We start from the raw sequence: 9999 nt of genomic DNA on the forward strand, positions 1-9999 counted from the left end.
CTTTCTTTCACTGAGACTCTCAGTCCAAGGAGTACAGCTTTTCCACTCTCTGTAACGTGTGGCTCTCTTAATGGTCTCCCACACACATGAACACACTTTAGTTACTAATTTTTCAGATCCAGATCAGAGAACTAGTGTCAAAGGATAGATTATACATTTTACTGCCTAACCTGTGGCATCTAATTTCTGTTCCAGCTGACTCCCTGATGTGTTTCATTTGCAGCTGTCTGAAATATGACTTGAAAAGTAAAGGAAAAACTCCAAAACCCTGCACAAGGGGATTAATTCCCTAAAAACTATGACCTTTAGACCCTCCTGTCCTCTGCTCACACACTGCAAGAAATAACAAGCTCCAAGAGCCACACAGGCTAACGTGAACTCTCTTCATAGGCTAAAGTGTGGCCTCTTTTATAGGAAACAGCATATGATAACCACTAGAGACAGAATAAAATTAGTTGTACATGCTGTAGGTTAGAGGCACGAGTAACCAGTACGGGCAGCTAAGCTTTAGCAAGGTTTTAGGTTGCACAGTCCACAGAATATTAGTCATAAGAAACTTCAGAAGGCAAAAATGAACTGGTATTTCCATTGGCTTTTACCCTTCAGATGAAATTTGGCCTCTGTACTTAGGTAAGGTAGAAAGGATTTCCTGCCATAATACCCAGGTTAGACACTTCTTTAGCATCTTTCAAAGCAAGCTTTATCTTTAAATTTGAACAGCTATTCACTCTTCTCACATTGATTCCATTTTCATTTTATATTGTATTTCAAATTGCAAACAGTTCATACTATTTTATTGCATGGATTTCCTATATCGTGTCTGTATTGCATTGTTCTCTTTAACTACTCCCCATGCAGTGCCTCTAAGTAGAATTCTTTAACTTGCAGTTATGTCAGAGAGATGCCTGGGTTTTTATGGCAAACTGCCTGAACTTCCTTTGTTCCTAGTTCAACTCTTTGGAAATGAGGGAGTAAGAAGGAGGGTAATGGCTGCCAGTGAAAAGTAGTCCTGGTTACCTTAGGATATATTTGTCCCACTGGGATGACATACTCAGTTACTAGAGTGGAAAGCTGTGTGAGGATGTCACCACAGCCATCTGCTCTCCAGGTCATAACCCAGACCTTACAAGGTGCAACAGCTATCATCTACAATAGCAAGAGACTAGGACCATTTAATGCCAGTGAGCCAAAGGTCTCTCCAGATTCTGCCACACTTTGCTCCTATTCTAAATGAAACACCAGCTCTTCCCACTTCTGACTTCTCAGTTACATCGTCCCCAAAGAATACCTCTACCTTGAGGGAATCTAGCAGAAAAGTACCTGTTCCTCTGGAGAACTTTTGGGAGAGTGGCATAAGTCCTTTTCCACTGAACTCTACACCTTTGTCAATCAATTAGGGCTTATTTCACAACATAAGGTCCATATAACACCACTGCACATACGAGACCAAACATATTGTGAACACAGGACCATAATTCTTTCTGGGCTGAAACAATTTACCAAAAGAGAACACAGCTCTGGAATTACATCCACTTGGATCAGGCAAGTTATTCTTCAGCTGCAGCATGTTTCCTATGAGGGGCAAAGGAAATGGCCCAGGAAGCATCTTCCCTGTTTCAGACATCTTCCTCCACACTGAACAGACAAGCAGGCAGACAATGCAAACCAGCAAGAAAATGATTGTGGCTCCCAGGGGTTCCATTGCAATGTGCAACAGGGATGTGGGATGAGGAAGGGCTGAAGCCACGTCCCAGAAGGCTCACTTTATGAAGCCTACAGTAAAAACAACACTGCAAAGGTAACCAATAGCTGCTCCTTGTTTCCTCTGGGTTAAACATACTAGTTAGGAAAAAAAAATCACTCGCTGCCAACAAACTTGGATGAACTGCTTTAATTTTTAAGTCTTCGTGACCTTTTTTAAGGTCAACCTTGTTCTACTGTAATGTCAGAAAGCAGGGACAAACATTAATCATGAACAAACCTTGTATTAACAAACACTGTCATACTTTCATAGCATGCTTGTCTTCTGCCTATTACTGTTGCTTATATGTTTACCCTCTGATGGGATGCTGCAAATACAACAATGTATTTATCTTCAGGCCATTATATACACTTGTGTTTATCATTCCATTGGATACCTTTTAACATTTCTACTGAAAACAGAGTTCCAGGTTAAAAAGTATACTCCATTCCAGAAGAGTTGTTTTTCAGCTGTTGGACATGTTGCAGTTTCCACTAACGATTTAAGAGCCCATTCTGAAGACTGTGGATATCTACACAAAGTATTGCTCTGAAAGTTGGATGACTTCAGAATAACCTGTTAGAGCAGCTAGGCAGAAGCATCTTGAGGTCCCACAGAAAAAATCCTCCTCTAGAACTGAACTCTTCTGTTTCTGCTTAAAGACCTGTATTTGCTAGGCTGATTTTCACCCCCTGGTTTGCAGTTGCAGTCCACATCCTCAAGAACTGCTTCCACTCTGAAGCAGTTGCATAGACTGCTTTGATGAGATACTTTGCCCCTTGACTTTCATCTGTCAGCCTTCCCTCTCCTCTTCTGTGTTCTTCTCTTCAAGCATCCACTACTTTCTTATTACACTTCCCACCAGGAAATGCTGCAGAGAGAAGAGAGAGAGATTTAGTCCCCCCCGGTACCTCTGTACCTCCTCTGGAACTTCTCATGGACTCTCCAGGTGAAATATTTTAGCAACAATCAACTCATGCCTCTGCTTTTAGACTATACATTGCCCCAATACAATGTTGCTTACACACACCTAGCTATGTTTCTTCTGTGGTGCTACTCTCCAAGGACCTGCCATCCTTGCCATAATTTGGATTCTAGCAGTCACACAGAGAGTCCTCGCACAGAGAGGGGAATAGTTACTGAGAGACAGAACTGGGAACACAGATGTCAGCTCTTGGCCTAATTGGGATGCCACTATCTCACAATCCTCCAGCCAGCCAGCTAGTCAGTCTCTAAAATTTCCTCCCAATGGGCCACTTGTGGGACAAGCTCCTCTTCCCATTTCTGCTTCCTGGAGGTGGGATACTCAAAAGTTTGTGAAGGAATTTGCTATTTCTTAGCTTTCTTACCTAAAAACACCAAGCACTTTCTGGCCATGCATAGCTAGATGGATTTCCATCTTCAGAGTTCTTGGAGTTTTTCATCTTTGTAGTTTTCAAATAGTATTGTATTTCCTACACGTAGAAAAGCAAGTTTTTCAACAGGAACTAGATTTGGTCCTTACGTTGCCTTTACTGCTTTACCTTGTGGAAGTTTTCTCTGCTGACACATTGCCCCCTTGTGGCCCTCCTGCAATCCTGCCAAGGAAAGATAACGAGCAGAGATACACGTACTATTTTTCTTTGAAATTTTCTATGACCTGGTCACACAGATTCCTAGACCTTCCAACAGCATGCTGGGTTGCATGTGGTGAGTGGACCTCTTCATCACAGCAACTATCAAATGCACCTGTGATTAAAACAAGACATGGCTAAGCCAGCAGTTCTACAAAACCAGATCAAAATAGGAGTGTCACTGGAGTATATTTAAACCTATTCTTGAGCCTGCTCTTTGCCTTGCTATAAACATACAAACCAGGCACCGGGCTTTTGACTATGAAGAGGTGGGATGGAGCAGGCCAGGAAGCTCCATGCAGACTGAGCATTCTCCAGGTGAGATATGTAGAGGGTGATCGAGATACAACAGTTCTACTTTCACGTGACCTTATTTACCTATCTACAGTTACTCAGTCTCCTTGTTCCCCTTGGCCTTGAGGGGTGAGGAGCAATACCTATTAACAACAGCTGCATGGATGCTGCCTTAGAGGGCACCATTCCAACTTTAGTCATGACACTGATGACATCCTGATTTCAGACATGTCTTTGGAGACCTGAGAAGTGCCGATTGGGGCTTACAGCTAGCATGTGTGTACTACATGGTGTTCCGTACAGTCACAATCTGCTTAATCACAAATTTCCAGTTCTCTGCTGAGCAGAGGAAAAACTCTAGCCCTCATGCCCTTGAGAATGTGTTCTTGCTTAGTTAGCACTAGCCTATCCTTAAGTGCAACCCTGTCTGCCGAAACACTGACAACCCTTGTATCTAACTCCCACGTTAAGAAAACTTCCTACTGGGCTGCTGTCATGTCCATAGCTGCCTTTGGCAACATAGCATGCTCCAGGCACACATTATAGAAGGAAAATCTTGCTGCTGCAGTATGAGCTTGGTACATTAACTCATGCTTAAGAAGGGTGAGGCACATAACTGTCTCCTCTTTTCTTTTAAGACTAGCAGCCCTGAAACATCTTCGCTATTACATGCCTCCCCATGGTCTCAAGATGAAAAGGTGCTCTACTGAGTCCAAGGCAGTTGGAAGTGCTAGAGAATACAAACACAAAACAGAGTAGAGCCATGCTGTTCTTCTTGGCCACATCAGGAATTTACACAGCATGGCTGCCGTTATGATCCCAGTGACAGCGAATCCTTCTTACTGTAAGTTTTGGCATCCCAACTGGAATGTGGACAGTCTATGTTAAGGAAAACGGACAGTAAATGGAACTCACCTTAAGACAGAGCAGGGCTGCCATTTATCCAGTTCCGTACCCAGCTTGGATCTGTGGAGTCTGTCTCCCATTGAGGGTCTGAGTATATTATCCACATCCAATAAGGGAGTAGACTTGCAACTACATTGGCAGTGTGCTGCCATTACAGCATGGAGCATGTTCTGTTCTACGTTCAATACTTGGTTTGCAGGTTATCTGCCATAAGAACTTCTTTGGCTTGCTGCCATGCAATAGGGTAAGTCACTGGCACTTAGGGCTTGATACTATTTTTATCACATGGAGAGATCACAATTCTCTAGAGATGGCCAGCTCTCCATTGTAATTGCTTGGGATACAACTCTGTCACCCCTTCATCTTGGCCTCTGCACCTAACCTGAGTGCAGGGTCAGCTGCATCCCTGCAGTGGGGAATGATCACTTCGTGTGCCAGCATCCGCTCTGTGCCTCTAGCACCATCTTCCCAGAAAGAGCTGGGAATCAAAGAGATCACTAGGCTGGAAGATCAGTGGTCTTGTTTCAATCTTAAAAGAACCTGCCCTGGTAAGCATCTCAGTGGCTGGTCAGCTCTAGATGATGTGTACCCCCAGAACAATTTCCAACCTGATATGAATCAGTAACTTTTCTGTTCTTAGAGATGGGTAGGGCCAGGGAAGGGACTTACAGAGGATCAGGGACACATGAAAGTGCTATATGCTAGAATGAAAATCCTCATTCTTCGAGGGAACAGAGAAGCTCTAAGCAGCACCCTCAAGCTTTTACATCAGCAGCCAAACGTCTGTGATTCTCCTCCACAATGGCAAAAAGAAAGGATGGTACTATCAAAACCACTGGTGAGACTGGCTGAATCATGTCTAGCTCTTGTATAATCTACAGGTGCATGAAACACTGGAGAAACAGGACTTCTAGATTGCCTACCACCTTGTGGTATCACGTCCCAGCATCAGAGATCACCAAGCAGGCCACTGTCCAGACTGTCATTCAAATGTAGTCTCTAGGTACGAAGATTTTAGAACTGGCTGGCTAGATCCTCTTGTCCAGCAGAACTGCGAACACATCATGAATCCTGAGAAGATGATGATCGTCAGATTTTAAAACAGGCTGCTGTTTTACATGGTATAAATTCCTCCAACACAGAAATGATAACTCATCTATTGGTACCTCATCCTGTTGGGTTGGAGGATGTTGCTTTCGTAACAATAATAAAATGTCTGATTTGCTTTCACAGGTAGAAAAGTCATCAGTGACCCAACTATGGATAAAAGCAATACAGATGCAAATGGCTGGATACCTCTGGGACACTTAATCCTGTTCTTTAAAGATGTCAATTCCAAGGTCCTTCTTCAAAGGGAACTCAACCCTCTCTCATATCCTACACCAAAGCCATATAGAACAGTATGTTGTATTTTAAACCCAGGATTCTTAAAGTGATGGTGAAGGCTCTCAAAGGTCACCTGCTTCGCTGCTTTTAAATAGCACCAGCGAAAAGTGTCATTTTGACTATTTACAGTGGCTGTACACTGACTGATAGCATTATGATCTTTACCACATTGGCACCTGACTAGACATTCTTCCAAATAGCCTGTGGGAAGTTTGAACTACTTCTCTCCTACATCAACACTTGCATTATCCTCGACTGCAACTCACTCAAAAGCCAGCTTGAACTAATCAGGGTCAATAGGTATGGAAAAGAAACCCAAACAACATTTGAGTAGGAGTACCTGTTCAGTAAGAATGGCTCTGCTAAATTAGAAATTTGGAAACTGTTAATCTGGTAGAGAAGAAGCTGTTTGTGCTGGGCATGCCTCTTCAAAAACTACTAGGATCAAAATTCTTTGGTAAAGTAGAGAAAGGATCTGCTAAGTTAACTGAGCATGAGATAAAGCAATACTTCTTGCCGTTTCACCTGAGGTCCAGACAGTTAAAGAGTGTAATTGCAGGAATACTTGACATAGAGATTAAAACATGTTATCTTCTATGATCTGCAGTAACTAGAAGGAGTTTGTCTTTATTAACAGACCTTTTGAAAAAATAAAAAGACAATTTACATAATCTTTCCAATAGGAATTTGAGATTCCAGAGAGATAAATGCAGCAAGTTGTTTTATTGTAAATTTATAATTAGTCTCTCTATTTCAAACAGATAAAGGTAGATACCAAAATTAAGTGTTTTCAATACCATGCTCATAACTCCAAAAGCCCAGGTATCTTCCCAAAGCAGAGCTCAATGAAGGAAAAAATGAAGTTTAGGTCCTGCTGCTACTAAGAGAAAATGTCTTTATAAGTCATGGAAGGCTTTTCCTAGATAGAGTATTTCATGTGGGACATAGGACTAACACAGATAGCCAATATCAACATATGTGTTAGGGACAGGCTTCTACTTTTCACTGCAGAACAATGGAGGCAACAGAACCTCTTGAGAAGAGGAAAATGTTATTCAGCCTTAAGCCTGAATACAGCTTACTGTATTCAATAGACAGAAAAAGTTACCAGTCTTGATGTTAGCTGTAACCAAATCCTTGTCAACATACAGAAATGCTGTTGTGCAACTTAAACAGAAACCAGTCTGACTCATAGCCCAACTCCAACTTAAAGACTGTTGTAATTTCATCGTTTCTCCAGTTTTTTGTACTTGGCTTCTGCAGAAGGAAAAATAACAATATTTACGGACTGGAAAGGTAAAAGCTTTGAATACTCTAAGCTGCTATACATCTTAAAATTCAAGTTAATTTACAGAATTACTCAGGGTCATTTTTTACTAAAGCATTTAGGCAAATATAATTGTACAACAAAATTCTTAAGAACCAGGTGCTTAAGTCAGACAACTAATATTAATTTAAGCCAAGGGGACTTGGGTGCCTGGTAGAACTTTACGAATCCCTCTATTTGCAGGATTAAGTATCTGTCTTTAAGATTTGAGTCAGTGCATATTGTAAAATAGAAATCAAGCATCACTAACAAGCTGTAGTTCAATAACACCTGTCCTAGTCCACCTGCATATAACTTGTTATAATCATCTTTTCCCAACGCTTACCACTTCACATAAAATGTTCATTGCTCAAAGGCAGCAAAGGCAACTCCGCAGCTCAGATTTATAAAATAGAGGATGAGTTTACTTTGTCTTTTTAAATCCCTTTGCAAGGGACTATGCTGCTAGGTAGTAACAGTAGAGGACAATAGTTACCAAGTTTTTTGGAATATGCATCCAATTTATAAGCTGCCTGCTCCAGAGCTGCAACCTGTTCCTCAATTAGGTTGATTTGTTCCAGATACGGCTGAAGAGCAGCATCTTAAAAAAGCAGAAAAAGCGTATCTGTCAGTTCTCAGTAATTCAATTGCAAGAAAGAGTTGACACTTGAAACACAAGAATTTCTTATGACATTCTTCAGACAGAACAATTTAAAAGCTCCTTCCTTCCCCTGCCCCAAAATCAAGTGGTGATACCAATAGCCATGTTTCAGGAAAGTGTTTAAGAGTACTGGCTAGACTCAACACAAGCAACAATACAACATGAATCAAAAGAAGTGCTATTTCCTATCAGATTCAAAATTTGGGGTAAAACAGGACATAAATTCAGATGTGTTTTCTCTTATGCTAGTCTACATAGTCTATAGCTGTAAAGAAATATACAAGATTGGCATTGTATAGCAGCATGTCTATTTCAGTCAGTCTTCTTTCCTTCAGCACCTAATAGAGTGTGAACTATCTGACCCTTAGATACTTCATTTCCCAAACAAGTGTATCGTTCATTGTACCCCTACCTGATTTGGTTTACTTACATTTTTGATTTAAATCCTTCAGATTTCTACTGATGTTTATAGCAATATCTTTCATTTCTAGGTACTTCAAGCTAGTCAGCTTATTCATGTTTTCCAAGAGTTTGTAGTCTTCACTGGTGGCTTAAACAGAAAAGAATTTATTTTAATTAAAAGTTGATGCAGTTTGAATTGTGTGCAGACTCTTCAAGAGGACAAGAGATTTCTACCCAATAGCCAAACATAACAAAGAATAATGTAGATGGTAATACCGGTATTAGTATAATGCTCTACAAAGAGAGAGATAACGTTTTGTGAACTGTAAAAATCAACTGAACTGATGAATACTTATTCACTGGCAATATTTTTTGAGACAAAAATTGACTAATTCCTCACATTTCTACTCTTATTCTGTCAGTTAAGCACTTATGTTTACAATCTGATAGCACAAATCCAGACTGGTAATCTGTACCACATACCCTTCAAGTCCATGCGAATCAATAGTGCTGTGGAGTGCTTTCAGAATTAGAGCCTATGGAATCTACTAACTTGTTAAGCCGTTTACTTTGCTCTAGTTAATGTTGCACAACAGTTTATTCTAAAGCATCAATGTTGGAAAAAGTGTATGATCCTTGCTCTCACTCAGAAACAAAATAGCTGGATATGTTCCACTCTTACTTGTGCTTCTCTTCTAGTCCTTCTTAACTTAGACCCCTTTTGTTTGTTTGTTTGTTTTTCTGTGTACAAGCTTCTGCAAGACTAAAAAGGTTTTATTTTTTTTAAGTTGCTGATATCATACTGAAATTCCTTTGCATAATATTTGTGCTATTCTGGGACTTCATTAATATGACTAATCTCAGTGTTGTTAGTAGTCTAGCAACATACCAGACTTGAACTGCCAGTCTTGCTAGATATGATCTAAACAGGTATAGTTTAGACAAACTACACAACAGATTTATTTAAAATAAAATTAAAAGAAACAAAAGCTTACTTGCAGCTCAGTATTGCAGTGCCTTACCTGTCAGTTCACCCGTTAAATAAGTGGCCATTTTGTTGAACATGTCTTTACAGAGTTCGTTGATGTCTGCCTCTGCTGGTTCCTTAGCTTCCTCTGCTGTTTCAACAGCAGGATCCTCTAATCAGGGTAGAGACATGACAGGGTTAGGGGAAAGTTAGCAGGTACAGAAACACACAATAAAGATTAAATGGTCCCATTTTTTTTTCCCTTCAAATTGACTATACCTATTTTCCATGTAAGTTGTCAACTTTATGCTAAGGAGTAACAAACCTAGGCAGTTCCCTTGAAATAGCATCAACATTATTGCAAAATAATACTTTAGAAAGCATTTACGGGACAGGCACCTGGCTTGACCACACTTTCAAATATCAGCCCCCTGCTGTTCTTAGATGACAGGAAAGGAATTTTGCGAGCATTTTCAAGTGACTTTGTGCACAATGCTACCGATGTTTATTTTCAGTCACTGATTCAGAACAGAACAGCATCCTCAGTCCGTTTCACAAGGGGCTACAACAGATCCCACCTGTGGAAAGTGATAATCACCGCTTTTCTTCTCCAAACCCATTTCTACCACAACCTGCCTTTGTTGTGCTCTTCGCAGGAGCAGTTTAACATCTCTTCCTCAACCCGATAGGTTTTTCTTTCCTGTGCCGCCTTGAACACAAAGC

The 9999-nt window shown here is 40.7% G+C and overlaps 1 protein-coding gene across 4 annotated transcripts; it reads right to left on the bottom strand.

Annotated features, from left to right (window-relative positions):
• Positions 1-3133: 3133 nt before the first annotated feature.
• Positions 3134-9893, bottom strand: BLOC1S2 (biogenesis of lysosomal organelles complex-1, subunit 2). 4 transcript variants are annotated; one of them, XM_009697649.1, is made up of 5 exons: positions 9332-9442; positions 8338-8457; positions 7743-7847; positions 7049-7197; positions 3134-3318 (listed from the first exon to the last, which is right to left on the bottom strand). In XM_009697649.1, the coding sequence occupies exons 1-4, from the start codon at positions 9372-9374 to the stop codon at positions 7166-7168; spliced, it is 300 nt and encodes a 99-aa protein (XP_009695951.1). In that variant the 5' UTR covers positions 9375-9442; the 3' UTR covers positions 3134-3318; positions 7049-7165. The 4 variants fall into 4 exon arrangements, with proteins under 4 accessions (XP_009695951.1, XP_009695953.1, XP_009695952.1 ...); XM_009697650.1 differs by lacking the exon at positions 3134-3318 and adding an exon at positions 9855-9893 and having other exon boundaries at positions 6555-7197; positions 9332-9448; XM_009697651.1 differs by lacking the exon at positions 3134-3318 and having other exon boundaries at positions 6520-7197; positions 9332-9443.
• Between the last annotated feature and the right edge of the window lie 106 nt (positions 9894-9999).

Source organism: Cariama cristata, unplaced genomic scaffold, assembly GCF_000690535.1.
Source record: "Cariama cristata isolate BGI_N322 unplaced genomic scaffold, ASM69053v1 scaffold45413, whole genome shotgun sequence".
NCBI lineage: Eukaryota > Metazoa > Chordata > Aves > Cariamiformes > Cariamidae > Cariama > Cariama cristata.

Excerpts from the sequence above, each read along its gene's own strand:
- BLOC1S2 (XM_009697649.1), bottom strand. The coding sequence starts at position 9,374 with ATGTTCAACAAAATGGCCACTTATTTAACGGGTGAACTGACAG. Across the intron at positions 7,848-8,337 it reads GAAGGATTTAAATCAAAAAT|ATGCTGCTCTTCAGCCGTAT; the intron begins GTAAGTAAACCA and ends TGCTTTTTTAAG. Across the intron at positions 7,198-7,742 it reads TGCATATTCCAAAAAACTTG|AAGCCAAGTACAAAAAACTG; the intron begins GTAACTATTGTC and ends TTCCTTCTGCAG.